We start from the raw sequence: 16,503 nt of genomic DNA on the forward strand, positions 1-16,503 counted from the left end.
CCACATCAGCTTTCTCAAGGGGAACTAATTAACATCTGAATGATCACAGTGCAGGCTCACCTCCCAGAATTCAATAGGTGCACTCTGTCACACTGACCTATGAGGAAAGGTTAAACAAGCTGGGCATGTTTAGGCTTGAGGAAAAGAAGACTGAAGGTGGGACTTGATATGTTAAGGGGAAAGAGAACAGTGATGATTTTTTCTTCATGTCCACTGATGATAGGATGAGAAGTAACTGGTTTAATTTTCAGCAGAGGTTTATTAGGTTAGATATTAAGAAAAGCTTTCTAACTACAAGGATAGTTAGGCATTGGAATAGGCTTCCAAAGGAGGTTATGGAATCCCCATTACTGGAGATTTTTAGCAATGGGTTAGACAAACACCTGTCAGGGATGGTCTAGGTTTACTTGGCCCTGCCTCAGTGCAGGGGGTTGGCCTTGATGGCCTTACAGCCCTACATTTCTATGATTCTATAACCACTGATGTTTAAGATGGAAGCTTTAGTGAGTCATAAATGAGTTTATTTTACAATATTTAATTACAAATCTCATAATTCACTTCTCACTTCCTCTCACTTATTTATAAAGTTTTGAAGAGCACTTTAATGGCCTGTGATTTATCTGTCAATTGTTGCTGGTTGGTGCTCTCCTTATTGTAGAATGTCTGTTAATTACTTCATAATGGATGACTAGAGCAAAGTGCTGCAGAAGGTTCCAATTCCTATTTCCTTTGTTTCATTGGCTTGTTTTTCAGAATCAACTTTCAGGCATGAATTAAAAGCTCAAGAACTGCATGAAATCTGGATTAAAGTCTGTGACTCTTGCCTAGCTGCGCTAATGGAATTGAATTAGTGGCTCAGAAATGAAGATTTTATTTGGGCTGTTTGTGGTAAATAGAAATTGCCTGGGTGCCAGGGCTGTATCAAGGCATGGGGTCCTAGGCATTGGCTGTCAGTGCCTATCTCCTGGAGTTGCATAACAAGATCAGGATATTGGCTTTCATTTTAAGAAGTTTCTGGCCCACATGGATGCAAAGAGAAGCTTGGAAAATGTGAACTGAAAATGTGAATGGAATGAACTGACAGTTGTCTGAGTCTGCGTGTGGCCTGAAACAATAACTGCCCCATTTGTCCTATCTCTGAAATAGCTGCCACCCTATGGAAGGATGGGGCCATAGTGTGGGGGGGTCAAGACATGGGGGGACCCATGTGGGCTTTGCCTGTGGTGCCAGATAGCCCTGTCTGGCATTACAGTAAACAAAACCATTGTCAGATATGCTAAGGAGGATAAATTAAGGCTATGTGGCTTCTGGTGGTACCAGTGTGGAATTCTGTTGATTTTGCATTGTTGTGACCCAAAATGGGATAAAACCTAGCCATATCAGTTGAATTTCTTTGCAATTTTTGGGTTAATTCACAACAGAAATGCAAGAGGTACAAATTTCCAGAGCAAACTGTCACGTGCGGGAGGATTAAAAATCCCCCTGCAACTGGCTCCAGTTATCCAATCCTCCCAGAGGCTGGTGGGCAGGGCCTGGGGCCTATGTAACCCAGACCCAACTCTTTCTAGAGGGAAAAGACACTACTCAAAAAGTCTTGGGAGGTGGAAGGAATGTGGGGGAGGGGAAACAGCTCTTGAAAGGAGAAGCAGGAGAATCATCTTGGGGAGAAGAGTACTCAGAGTTGAGAGAGTTGGGCATCAACAGAGCTCTGCCTGCCTCTTTAGGAAGCTCTGGACTTGTGTGAGAGGTAGGAGAGTTTATGGGGAAATGGGACTAAAGACTTTTTATGAGTAGATAATGACAAACCAAATACTGATGATGCTCCCCTTTATAAATACTGCTACATTCTCCCTGGCTTCCTGTCCACCACTCCCTTTTCTGTGGTTGGTTGTTGTGACTGATAATTGCAATCTCATACAATATCTTAGGTGATCGCTGTATTAAATCTGTGAACGATTTTGGTATGTTTGTGTTCTACTCCAGGGGGGCAGGTAACCACAACTCCTACAGGAGCTCAAAATAGTGTGTGTGCGTGCGGGGGTGGTGGGGGGTGATTTTAGGTGAGTTGCTCAGATTATAAACAACTCCTGAGAGGTACCACCTCCTGTGGTGGCTTGCATATGCTAGTCAAACTGAGTTTTTCAGAAATCAAGAGACAAAGAAAGGCTTTTGATATAAGAGGCTGAGTTTACACAGGCTCAGATGTTAGTATATAGGCCTGTGTGTTAGCCTGGGATAGAATTTTGGGTTTGACTTTTTGATACTTTTATATCTGATGCTAATATGTGTAAACAAGGGACAAAGATACTGTGTGTGTTGCTTCTGCCTGGACAGATGTTTGTTAGTATAATAGGAACAGATAAGAACAGTTAAGTGTTAAAGGGTATGGTGGGAGTGTAATAGATAAGCATACACTGGTAGGCTGCCCGTTAGGAAGGGCAAGGGGCTTGCTGGCGGGGCGCAGAGGGAGGGCTGTATAAGACACTAAAAGCCAAAGAGAGGCCTGGCCTTGGCCAGAATACAACCTCACTCCTTACCCCTCCCATAGGATACAAAAGAGGTGGGACAAAGACCTCAGACTTACAACCCTCCAAAACAGAACATGACCATAAGTTGTAAGGGGTGTGACTAGGAACATGCCCAAATATACCTGCAGTGCCTGCGGAGGAGGGGGTGGAGATGGGGAATGGGGTCACAGGCAAGGCTCTGCAGCATCAGAGCTGGGAACGGGGACGCTGGGAAACAGACTCTGCCGGCATGTAGAGCTATGGTTATGTTTGCTTGGAACTAACCCTAATAAACATTGCATTGCCTGCACTTCAGACTTCTGGTCTTCTGATTTCTGTCTGCGTGACCAGATCTGTGAGGCTTTCACCCGAAGGATAAATGTACTCTGCCAAGAAAGCTGTGTGGTAACTTGCAACTGTTCATAGCCCTAAGAGAGAAAGCAATGCTCAGGCAGTGGCTGTTAGGCAGATGGCTTGCTAAGGATATCACAGTGAGGAAGCCATATAGCCTTGACATCCCCACTCAAAAGGGAGTGGGACGCTGGTCCCTGCCCAGAGACGATAGCTGGAGCCTGAGACCTGACTGGGCACTCCTGGAGTGGACCATGAAGCGGAGATATAGGTGCAGTGACCCTGAAACTGGGACAGTCAGTTCATCCTGACCCTAGGCAATAGTTTGGTGACACTAAAGCTGTGCAATTCTCTTGTCATGATACTGTAAGCTAGGCAAGAGTTATCTGGTCTCAGATTTTATTGCAAACTTGAACCTTTGGTCAAGTTCACAAACATTTTCAGTAAAACTGGGTCATATTTTAGGTGCCAGACAGGACTACATGGCTTGGTACCAATGTGAAATTTGGTGGGTTTTGCATTATTTTGACACAAGACTGGGTGAAACCTAGCAGTACTAGCTGAATTTCTTTGAGATTTTGAGTTCATTCAAAACTGAAACTCAGGAAGGTACAAACTCCGAGCAAAAAAGCAAGAGAAGCTTTGCACAAACCCCTTGAGAACAAAAGCTGCTAAGTTTTATACTACATATAGAGGCTGTTATAGTTCCTAGGGCTATCCTTTAATATTGTTGGTTATGAAGTGCAGATAAAGCAGAAATACATTGCACAAACCGAATAAGATTTCCTTGCCATATTATTAGTCCATTAGTTAGAAAGACCACAACAAAAGGTGGGAACAAATTAAACATGTTTGATTCCAGCCTAATACATTCACATCATTCCTCTTCCCAGCTAAAGGATACAGGCTGCTCTGAATTGGGAGCATCCCCTTCTGGCTGATGCCTGCAGCATGACGGAGAACTTCTTGGAAGAAGAGACAGGTGTTCCACAGTCTACAATAGAGAGTTTTCAGAGTAGCAGCCGTGTTAGTCTGTATTTGCAAAAGGAAAAGGAGTACTTGTGGCACCTTAGAGACTAACAAATTTATTTGAGCATAAGCTTTCGTGAGCTACAGCTCACTTCATCGGATGCATTCAGTGGAAAATACAGTGGGGAGATTTTATATACACAGAGAACATGAAACAATGGGTGTTACTATACACACTGTAACAAGAGTGATCACTTAAGGTGAGCTATTACCAGATTGACAGAGCCAGAAGAGTACCCAGAAGTCACCTACTACAGGACAGACCCAACAAAGAAAATAACAGAACGCCACTAGCCATCACCTAAACCTCTCCAGCACATCATCAAGGATCTACAACCTATCCTGAAGGACAACCCATCACTCTCACAGATCTTGGGAGACAGGCCAGTCCTTGCTTACAGACAGCCCCCCAACCTGAAGCAAATACTCACCAGCAACCACACAACAGAACCACTAACCCAGGAATCTATCCTTGCAACAAAGCCCGTTGCCAAGTGTGTCCACATATCTATTCAGGGGACACCATCATAGGGCCTAATCACATCAGCCACACTATCAGAGGCTCGTTCACCTGCGCATCTACCAATGTGATATATGCCATCATGTGCCAGCAATGCCCCTCTGCCATGTACATAGGCCAAACTGGACAGTCTCTACGTAAAAGAATAAATGGACACAAATCAGATGTCAAGACTTATAACATTCAAAAACCAGTTGGAGAACACTTCAATCTCTCTGGTCACTTGCTTACAGACCTAAAAGTTGCAATTCTTCAACAAAAATCTTCAAAAACAGACTTCGACGAGAGACTGCTAAATTGAAATTAATTTGCAAACTGGATACAATTAATTTAGGCTTGACTAAAGACTGGGAGTGGATGGGTCATTACACAAAGAAAAATTATTTTCCCATGTTTATTTCACACCCCCCCCCACCAACTGTTCCTCAGACGTTCTTGTCAACTGCTGGAAATGGCCCACCTTGATTATCACTACAAAAGGTTCTAAATCTGCCCCCCCCCCAACCGCTCTCCTGCTGGTAACAGCTCACCTTAAGTGATCGCTCTTGTTACAGTGTGTATGGTAACACCCATTGTTTCATGTTCTCTGTGTATATAAATCTCCCCACTGTATTTTCCACTGCATGCATCCGATGAAGTGGGCTGTAGCTCACGAAAGCTTATGCTCAGATAAATTTGTTAGTCTCTAAGGTGCCACAAGTACTCCTTTTCTTTTTGCGGATACAGAGAGTTGTTGACTGTAGTGTCAGCTACTACAAAAGTCCAAAACCATTAGGTCTGGATAGGTAGCTCCACTCATGCTTTGAGGTTGAGCTAGCATTCCAGATTTCGCTGTACAGTAGTGTAGGAACTTGGTAGCTAGTGGTCAGAGCAGGACTTGGCTACGCTCTCTGGTTCCTGGTATTACAGAATTGCTCAGTAAAATGCAGTGGGAATTGGCTGCTGCAGGTCTTAATCTGGTAGAATGGGACTCTTGAACAAGGTGCTTGGGGGTGGGGGGGGGAAGGGCAAGAGGTGGGTGCTGGGGAGTTTTTGCTTTTTTGTTTCCTGTGGTGGTGTAAGATCAAGCCACAATCAATTAAATTGACAGAGCCTAAGATAAATTGTCTGCCTGATGTTAGAATAAAGCACAAATGAATGGTCAATAAATTTGTACATGTTGACAAATAATCTCAGTAGTGCTAGACATAGATGGATGGATGTATGAATAGGAAATATAGATCAGATTTTTTTTAGCCAGCCAGTCAGCTTGCAGATAGCAACAGAATCTAAATCTGCAGACAGTTTTTCTTCACAAGTTTGCATCCAGATTACGTGTTGCAGTTCTAAAAGTCACAGCATAGAACTTGCAGCTCAGGGGGAGGGGGGGCCAAGGTACCTTGAAGCTATCTTTGTGCCCTCATGATTCTGGGCTACTGGAGAGGCCTGAGGCATAATGTGACCGTCCTGTGCGGGGCCCCTCCAAGTTGGGGCAGCCTCCTGGGGCCTCAGCACTGTGTTTTGTGGCCCTACTCCCAGCATGGCCTCTACACCAGGGCTTGCAATGGGAGGAATAGTTTTTGGGAGGCAGACTTACTGCCATCTGCCACAGTGCCTGAACCAAGGGAATCCTATTCTGCCCAGAACCAGGGCTTTCAGGGCTTCTTTATGCTGCTGTGACCCTTTCACCCAGTGTGAAGGGGCCAGAGCAGGTGTAAAGAACTCACCACTGCCATCTTAAATGAAACACTGAAGTTTCCATTGGTTATGTCATTGGTTCTCTGTTTTAGATGGCCATAATTTTCCAGCGAGGTATCCCAACCACCTGCCAACCCCATTATTTGCTTAGTTCCCCCATTGACTTCAGTGGGAGTTGCAGATACTCAGCTCTTCTAGAAATCAAGCTGCTATTATATAGATGCCCAAGAATGGGCTTAGTTTCCTATTGGCAGCAAAGCTGTAAAATGTTGGCCCTGGTGTCTAAATCCTGCTGAGGGCATAGTACAGACCTCCAGCCCCACCATAACACCAAGACATTGGGTCAATAGTGGAAGCTGTGTAACGCATGGCTTATCGAGGATTACGTTGTATAACGCATTGCTGAATATGTTCAAGCTTGCATCTGATCTTTTCATCTTCTATGTTTAAGAGCAATAGACACCAACAACAAGTAATGTGGTAAACTGATGATGTGGTTTTAGAGTAACAATAAACACTTAGGGCTAGTCTACGTTTTGAAGCTACGGTGGCATGGCGCAGCTGTGCTGCTGTAGTGTCTGAGGTGTAGCCACTCACTGCAGTGGTGGAAGGGTGTCTCCTCCTGTTGGCGTAGTTAGTTTAGACTGATGAAAATTCTTCCATCAACCTAGTGCTGTCTACAGTGGGGGTCAGGTCGGCTTTAATATGTCGCTCAGGGAAGTGAACAATCTACACCCCTGAGCGAGGTACGTGGGTTGATGTCACTTTTGACTGTAGACCTGGTCTTCGTGTCCATTTGTTCTTTGCTATGCCTACTCAAGGAAAACAGAAGCCTGTTCAGATTAAAAATACCTGTCTCAAACACCTACTCAGCGAACTCCTATTTCATTACAGGTCAAGGTCACTTGCTTAGCTTCACAGTACTGCCTACTTTTTAGCGCAGGTGTTCATGCTTAACTTTTATGAGGCTTTAATTTTCATGAGCAAGACTTTTTTGTAAATGTCCACCCATCATCATGCACATTCATCCTGGTGATAAAGTATATCCACTTTGGCAATGGTTTCTTGAGGAAGAGGGATCAATTTTCAGAATGTGGTCATAATTTATTGTGAATAATTTATCACATAAACTCAGGCAAGGAACAAAATCTGCAAGATCTCCTAATATGCCAGTGATTTATCTAGGCCAATATTCTGTCTCTAACAGTGGTCAGTACCATATGCTACAGAAAAAGATTTAGGAAACCTTGGTAAGGACACTATGTTGCTGACTACCATTGGGTAAGTTTCTTCCTAACTCCAGCACTTAGGGGTTGCCTTCATACTTGGTAATGTTTGGTCTCTATAACCCTGCTGGGTGGTCCAGTGGAAGAGGATGAGCCAGGGGTTAGGGTACTACCCTAGGCCTTGAGAGACATGAGTTCAAATCCCTGCTCTACACCAAATTCCCTATGTGACTGTGGGTAAGTCCCTTAGCCTCTCTGTGCTTCAGCTCCCCCTCTCTAAAAAGGAGATAATAGCACTTCCCAACCTCACAGGTGTTATGAGATTAAGGCCATGTCTACACTCTCACTTATGCCGGCAAAATGTATGTCGCTCAGGGATGTGAAAAAAACAACCCCCTGAGTGACATAAGTTTCACTGGCATAAGTGGTAATGTGCACAGCACTATGCCGGTGGGATCATTTCTCCCTCTACCTCCGCTTGTTGAGGTGGTTTTATTATGTTGACGGGAGAGCTCTCTCCTGCCGGCATAGAGCGGCTACACGAGAGATCTTACAGTGGTGTAGCTGCATCGGTACAGCTGTGCTGCTGCAAGCTCACTAGTGTAGACGTGGCCTAAGTATGTTAAAGATGGTGAGGTGCATAGATACTATGGTGATGGAGGTCATAATACAATGGATTGCCAGCTCTACTATAGTTAAGGTTTAGTCTAGCTGTCTGTTCAAATCTCTGTTGTTCTGAGTGCTCTAAAATCTGCATGGTTACTTGGATTGCTTTGATAAATGCCTTGGTTAGTGACTTGTACCGTTAAATTTGGCACTGTGTACAGTTTATTTCTATACATTTTAATATTAAGCAATATTATTAAAAGGCAATGAGTTTAATCTTCTCTCTAAAATTAAATAATCACAATCTCATTCCTTTCTTCTCCTAGAAGTCTTTCCGCACCTCTAGCTTGTCTGTCTATAGACTCGGTTTTGCTTCTGTAAAATCTTCAAATTGAGTGACCAGAACTGAACACGGTATGCCAGGTGAGTGTGTTGAGGGTTGTGTTGCACCATACAAATTGGAAATTAACAGGTGAACTGTTAAGTCTCAAACTGTGTTTTAGACCAGAAAACTGCTCTAGTTGTCATAACTAATTATAATGGATGCTCCAAACTGTCACCTTTTTTAAAACACACTGTCTGCATTATTTAGTTCTCGGGGCACTTTTGAGGTGGATGAAAAAACCACTTAGAGCCAAGATATGCACAACCTGTTGTGGCATACTGAACTCATCTGAACCATTGGTGGTTTTTCTCCTCTTCCCACCCCACTCCACCCCACCCCCAAAGGTCTTCAGCTGGTTCACCATGTGGGGTTTTTTTTCTAGTTCTCACCTTTTGAATGTCTGGAAATATAACAAAAAAAATTAAAGCTGAAGTGAAAGGCCAACCATACTTAGAGCAGTATCAGTCTGAGCATGTTGTTACACTCGTGGGGTTGGGGAATTCACCAGATGTATGCAGACCAACTCTGCAGCTCAACCGTAGCAAGGTTTGGTTTGAAATATTGACACAGTCTTTGGAATAGTTAAAGCAAGAAAAGGGTTTAGTTGAAACTCCATTGCAAATGATCAAAGGAGGGGTGTGATCGTTCCCATGTTAAGTTAAGTTCGTTATGTATATGAGTTCCTTGTTCTCAAGGAAAATTCTTGCTATAAGCTCAGATCAGCTCCTTGTGTGGAAAATCAATAAGCAGAGGCTCAAGGAGAAGAAACTCAGGTGAAGTTCCACCTTGCAGAAATTGCCCTGCCCACATTGTTTTGTTGAGAGGAGAAATTTGCCCCAAACCAAATATATCCCCTGGGTTCCTTGGAAGGCCAGGGCCATTAGCACAGAGAGACTGTGTCTCTGCATCAACTGTGCCCCCCTTCCCCAATGGGGTCCCCTCTGGCTCACTAACAGTGCAGTTCAGGGGGGTTAATGCTGGCCACAGCTACCCGGGGTGGGGATAGGGGATAGAACATACACAGAAAAGAGATTCTGGGGAAAATACATAACCTGGACTAATCTCTGCAGGGGTGGTGAGGGAACTGATGAGCATTCGCCCAGCTCCACCCCTCCTCTTGAGCCCAATCTGTCCAGTAAGCCAATGGCAGAGCTGGGAAAGGACTCCTGAGTCAAGTACCATGCTTCAACCCCTAAATCCTCCCATTCATTTCAGTGGAAAAGCAGTTGAGCCAATGCTGGGCACTTCTGAAAACCCTAGCCTGTATCTCCGGCATGGCATGTAGCCTGCTGGTGAACAAGGCCATGCCTGTGTATTTTAAGGGCAAAGCTCTCCCTCAGAGAATACAGCCATTTGTTGTCAGCTGAGCAAAATGGCATGGATTCGAAGGATCATCCCGCATACTGTGTAAAGCGGATCCTCTGTAAGGATGGTGGGTAAAAGGACAGATTAACCCTTTCCATGGAAAACTCCTGTCATCTCTTAATTTCATTATTTTTAGGTTGATTTCCAATTGTAACTGAACCTGAGGGAATATGTAGCGTAGCCAGAAAACTAGGCCTGATCTTTCACTGGAATTAAAACAGGTTCTCTGCTTGCCATCGAAGAATAAAAGATTTTAATTTTTTGGCAATGCTAGTCAGTTAGCCCAGATCCTCAAAGGTGTTTAGGTGCTTAATTCCTATTGAAATCCACATGAGTTAGGTGCCTGAATATCTTTCAGGATCTGGGCCTTAGTGGCTCTAGCCTAGTGCTCAATCTGTTATGTTTTGGGTAGTGTCTAATTTGGCAGGGCCTTGTAATCTTGAGCCTGTTCATTATTTTTTATTTCCTTAGGCATCACCGGCTAATGATCCAGCTTTCACATTAGGGATGTTGTTTGTGATGGAAGTTGGGGAATTGATGTGCATTCCCCCAGGTACACACACACACACTCACTCACTCTTGTGCCCAATCTGTCCAGTCTCCCACCCACTTCCCATGGAGAAGTCCCTGTGAGGTTTAGAGAAGCAGGGAGGATTGTGCTAGGGGAGACATCGACACGTGGAATTTGGCAGGATAATCCAGGCCAAAGTAACATCTACCAAAGACTGTTCCTGGGGTAACCAGAAAATCACTGGGTTCAAACTCCTGGGCAGCTAGTATTGCAGTAATGGCCATTACTGTGTCAGACTGCAGAGTTCCTCACTAGGTACTGCTTATTATAGCACCCACAATATGCTATTTCCTGTCCAAACCTAAAAGGTACAGTCCCTGCCCCAGAGAGTTTGCCATGGTCCTAATCCAGCACGTTGTTACACAGTGTGATGATATATGGCAGAGGGTTCAGAGAAGAGCCACTAGAATGATTAAAGGATTTGATAACTGCCCTTACAGTGATAGTCAAGGAGCTTCATCTATTTATCCTAACAAAGACCAAGGTTAAGCGGTAACTTGATTACAGTCTATAAATACCTAAGTGGGGAACAAATATTTACTAAATGGATTTTTCAGTCTAGCAGAGAAAGGTGTAACATCCAATGGCTGGAAGTTGAAGCTAGACAAATTCTGACTTGAAATAAGGTGTAAATTCTTAATGGTGCAAGTAATTAACCATTGGCACAATTTATCAAGGGTCATGGTGGATGCTTCATCACAGACAATTTTTTAATCAAGTTTGGATTTCTTTATATAAAATCTAGCGATTATTTTGGGGAAATTCTCTGGCCTGTGTTGTATGGAAGGTCAGACTAGAGGATCCGAATGATCTCTTCTGGCCGTGGAGTCTCTGACTCATGTGAGGTGTAAGTTGCTGCTGGATAAGGCTGAGTGAACAAGGACTGTAAGAACCTCATGATTAGATGCACTGGGCCCAATTCAACTTCCAGTAACACTAGTTTAAATGGGGGTAACTCCAGTGCAATAAATGCAATAAATAGCACTCCACTGAAGTAAAATTGTGAAATCAAAACCAGGTTTGTTGTGGGGTTTCACACCAACCTATGAATTATATCAAGCATTGTCATTGTTGGGGAGAAGCTACAGCACTAAGTCACAAAAGCAGCAGGTAGGGGAAAGACTTGTTGGATTAGCTTGTCCAACACCAGGATTTTCCCCCTGCAGTGTAATAGATGAGCCATTGAGGTTGGGATGGAATCTGTCAATTATTTTTCTTTGCTCTTTTCAGCACACACGTGAGGCAGGTAATTATGCCCTTCTGCATGTCTGAAAACTCAGAAGGGCCTTCAAGACAGTGTCTTCATCTCCTAGCACCCTAGACCGCAGCCTTGGAAGACCCAGCCTAGGTGGAGCTCCAGGTAGGGTATTCTTTGTAGTGGGGCCATGTGCCTAGTGAAAATACTCTGAAGTACAAGCTTGGCCACCTCTGTAGTGTCAAGGTCCATCTTGTGGCCCAGGCTTTTTCAACTGACCAAACTCTGAAGTCCTAGGGTCTTAGTGGCACTTAACTATCAAAGCAATAATCTTAAGTAGCCCTAAGAAGGATGGACAGTAGCTGACTGGCCAGGTTCATCTCCTTTGTTTTTAAAGCTGCTGGGAAGGATGGTGTATTTCTTTCTGGATTCACAATGACCCAGTTTCAGCTACGTCAGTTGCACCCAGCTATCACAGTGATGGTGCCTTTAAGTCTGTGTCATAACCATACACCTAAGGGTAGCCTAGAATTCCTCCTTACCTGTAAGGGGTTAAGAAGCTCAAATAACCTGGTTGGCACCTGACCAAAAGAACCAATGGGGGAAGAAGATACTTTCAAATCTTGGGTGGGGGGAAGGCTTTGTTGTGCGTGTTCTCTTGGGAAGCATCAGGTCTGAAAACTCCTTCTCCTATAAACCATCCTAAAAGTCTCTCATATTACAAACATTGTAAGTAAAAGCCAGGCAAGACATTTTATGTTATCTTTTGTTTTGCTTGTGAATTTTTCCTTTGCTGGAGGGAGCTTTATTATTGTTTTTTGTAACTTTGAAACTAAGCCTAGAGGAAGTTCTGCTCTGTTTTTGAATCTTTTGTTTCCCTGTAAAGTTATTTTCCATCTTGATTTTACAGAGGTGATTTTTACCTTTTTTTTTTTTTTTTTTTAAATAAAATCCTTCTTTTAAGAACCTGACTGATTTTTCTATTGTCCTAAGACCAAGGGTTTGGGTCTGTGATCACTTTGTAACCAATTGGTTAGGATATTATTCTCAAGCCTCCCCAGGAAAGGGGGTATAAGGGCTTGGGGGGGATATTTTGGGGGAATAGGAATTCCAAATGGTCCTTTCCCTGATTCTTTGTTAAATCACTTGGTGGTGGCAGCGTACCCTCCAAGGGCAAAGTATTTGTGCCTTGGGGAAGTTTTAACCTAAGCTCGTAGAAATAAGCTTGGGGGTCTTTCATGCGGGTCCGCACATCTGTACCCTAGAGTTCAGAGTGGGGAAGGAACCCTGACAGTCTGTCACAGCTGTAAGCTTCCAGATGGGTGCTCTTCCCAAAGACTGCTATTGGTTGTCTAATCTGTCCAGTACAGGAAGATATCTGGTTATGTTGGCTCTCCAAAGATCAGCAAAAAATACAGTAGAAAATCAAGTGAAAAGGACAACTTTAGCTACTGGTCAAAACTATTTTTTTGGCTGGAATCCTTTCTTTAAATTTTAGAGAGGTTTTTTAAATGTACCTCCTAGAATTGTAAACAGCTTCTCTTAGAATGTATCATTTTTAACTTGTTGATGCAATTTCCATAGAAAAACGTTTATACTTCAAAGGCTTGGCCTCTAGTGTCCCTAGATACTTAAAATTACCATAAACTTCAATGGAAGGTCTGTAGAATCAGACTTTGTATGAATTAACACACAAGATTTAATTCTGCAAGGTGCTGAGCACACCAGCCCGACCCCACGAAGCACTTAAGTACATGTTTAAAATTAAACACATATTCAGCCCCACTGAGCTGAAAAGGCTACTTATATGCTTAAAGTTAAGAATGTGCTTAAATGCTTTGCTGGATAAGGGCCAGGTGCTCAGGAATTAGCCTAAGATGAGTAGCCACGAACTAAACATTTTGGCTCTACAAAATAATAATTGGAAGATTGGTTATTCATTCTTGCTTTCTGATTTAGAAACTTCATATGTTTATATATTGGGTTTATCCATGTCAGTTCCCATGGTTGACACTGAAGTACTGGTAACAGCTATGGGTAATGGATGGCTATCTAATATGCCAACCTCTTCAAGGGCCATCTTGAGGAAGAATTTCTGGACCAATGCACCACAAAACCAATGATATACATGGATATTTTCATCCTTGGAATGGACCACCTAAACTCCCACATAGATTTCCACCACATCTTCAACCATCAGCATCCATCCATCAAACTCTCTCTAGTATACTCCCACACCAGAATCAGCTTCAATAATAGAACCCTTCAGACAACTATATACGAGATACCCACAGATCACCACACCTACTTTCACAGATCCAGTAACAGATTTCTTGGAGTGTTTGGGGAGGTTATCTACAGCCAGGTCCTCAGATACCACACAAGGAGAAAGTCCGGGATCCATTTCTTAACACTTAAAATCACCTTCACCAAACAAGGATGTTCTCCCCCGAGAAGTAGATCACATCATGGAACAGGACACCCAAATACCCCCAGCACACCTGTATCAATACAGGAAAAAACACTCTGACTGAACACCCCTAGTTGTCACCTGCCACCCCACACTGGAACCCATACGGGGTATCCTCAAATAGTTACAACCCATACTCGATAGGGACCACATCCTGAAAGAAATCTTTCCTAAACCCCCTCTTCTGGCCTCAGAACACAGTCAACCTTGCCAACTCAGCAGCAGCAACACGCTCCCCAGAGACCAGGAGCCAGCTCAAAGCAGCACCAGACCCTGCCAGAACCACTGATACAAAATCTGCAGATGTATCTCCCCTGCTATGCTGATCAATATCCCCCACAACACACCTTGCAAGATCCATGCCATGCCTATCACAACATGTGATGTACCTCATCTAGTGCACTCTAAATGCCCCAGTAAAAATCATGATTGAACATAGTGATTGTCTGGTTTCTTGAATGACTTCACACAGAAATGTGATAGAAGAAGAAAACACCATGTCGCCTGCATGCAGATGCTTTACACAAAACAATCGCTCCATATCTGACTTCTCAATCCCCATCCTCAAAGAAAACCTGCATACTGCCTTCAGTAGATGAGCCTGGGAGTTTAAATTCATAACTTTGCTAGACACTAAAAATCATGGTCTTCATAAACACACTAGATTTATGGCTTATTGTAACCCACCAACCCTTCTTTTTTTGTCCTATAACTACAGGGGTGTGAATGGTCCCTTAGAGTATGTGTCAACTACTTCCACTAAACGCTCTGTTCCACCTTTTATTTATCTGTGATGCTCTGAGTACCTTTCCCAGACCCAAAGAAGAGCTCTGTGGAGCTTGAAAGCTTGTCTCTGTCACCAACAAAAGTTGGTTCAATAAAAGATCTTACCTCACCCACCTTGTCTCTCTGTTACCAATACAGTGCTGTTCATAATAACCATTCTTCCTAGACCTCGTATTCATGCGTTATTCTTAACGGACAGAACAGGGTATATGTACAGAATAGAACAATGCAATCTAAAATTAGTTAATTCTTACACTCAAATATTGCAATGATAAAGAGATTACAAAGCAAAGATTTACATTTCTTTGTTTGAATCTTGTTTGCTATTGTGGACTTAATTTTTTTTTCATAGCAAAGCACAGGAGAAACATTCTAAATCAATGTATACAAAATAAAGTTCTGACTAGGAGGTCTCAAACATTTCATTCCTCACCCTTCTAAAAACGGCTAATTGAATGTAAATGGATATTTCAGTGGCAAAACCCACAGACCTCCCTGATTCTTCGTTGCTATGCTACTGTAAACATACAGTTGCTCTCATCACATCCTCTTTTATGGAGAAAGTATTCCAAAATAAACCACCTTTTCTGTGTTAGTGAAAGAGAAGGGCAGTCCAAACGTACATCTCTGAATGAGGAGATTTGGGGCTTTATTTCTAGTTCTGCTGGAGCCTTGCTGTGTGATCTGAGGCAAATCACGCATCCTCTGTGCTAATTTTTCCCCACCGTAAAAAGCCGATAAAAGGATTGCTCCATTTAATGTTTGCCAAATATTGTGACTGCAACAAAGTTGTTTTTTTTAAAAAAAAAATTCACAATAACAGAACATTACTATGCCTCCTTTTTAGAAATGTCATTGAGTTTTGGCATTATTTTGAAACAAAGGTGAAGTCTGTCATCAGCAAATGTATCCAAGCCAGTCTGTAATATTACCACTTGGCCACAACCAAGAACTTATGCCTAATATAAGTGACTATAAAATTAAGTTTAAAAGAGATTGTCTGTCTGTCATTTTATAGCACAAAGGATCCTGAAAATCTGCCTTTTGATTTTAATGAAATACTTTTAGTTTCATGACTATACATTTCTATAGGAGAAAAACACTTGACATGAAATCCTGGCTTCACTGAAATCCACACCGACGTGCCCATTGACTTTAATGGGACCAGGATTTCAGCCTTATTTAAGACCAACATAGTGATGATGAAATAAACTAAACGTCCCCTCCAAAATTAGAACAGTATTAGTAGCTGTAATATATCTAATATATTATGACCATACCTTCACACTGGACAGTTAAGCTCTTCCAAGCCTTAATTAGGAGAAAGTAAAATAAACCAGCTATGACAGGAGAATGCATTGCTTTTCTGTTCCAAGTTCAAACTGAAGGCTCACTTTAAACTATGACTTAAATAAAACTGACTTTTTTTCCCCTCTTTGACTCTGCTAGAAATACAATAACACAAATAAGATTTACAATCATTCATGCTGGGCTCTTTGGAGGGGTGGAATGTGTTAACCACAACAGGAAACTTAAAACTAGACCGTGTTCTTATTGGGGGAAAGGACTGTAATGAACACCTACAAAAAACAGAAATGAGACAAGCCTGTTTCTGCAATTACTGTAAGAGCAAAACAGTTATAAAACCATCTTGCAATTTCATGGAGACTAAGTATTTCCTTTAGACATTGATTTAGCTAGTTGCACCTGCAAATCAGACTTGTTGTTTTGTGCCCACAGAATTGAACTCCTACTTGGTTGTGGGCACAAAACTGGAAACCAGAATTCAAACTTTGTCTTAACCATTTTTGAACT

General features: G+C 42.7%; 1 protein-coding gene across 1 annotated transcript in view; it reads right to left on the bottom strand.

Annotated features, from left to right (window-relative positions):
• Window positions 1-16,106, bottom strand: part of LOC144259120 (uncharacterized) — a 39,331-nt gene extending 23,225 nt beyond the window's left edge. The window contains exon 1 of the mRNA XM_077807300.1: window positions 15,969-16,106. Coding sequence (XP_077663426.1) covers window positions 15,969-16,047 — 79 coding nt within the window. The 5' untranslated portion in view covers window positions 16,048-16,106. The remainder of the gene's footprint in view (window positions 1-15,968) is intronic.
• Window positions 16,107-16,503: the final 397 nt, after the last annotated feature.

Source organism: Eretmochelys imbricata, chromosome 1 (genome assembly GCF_965152235.1).
Source record: "Eretmochelys imbricata isolate rEreImb1 chromosome 1, rEreImb1.hap1, whole genome shotgun sequence".
Classification (NCBI taxonomy): domain Eukaryota; kingdom Metazoa; phylum Chordata; order Testudines; family Cheloniidae; genus Eretmochelys; species Eretmochelys imbricata.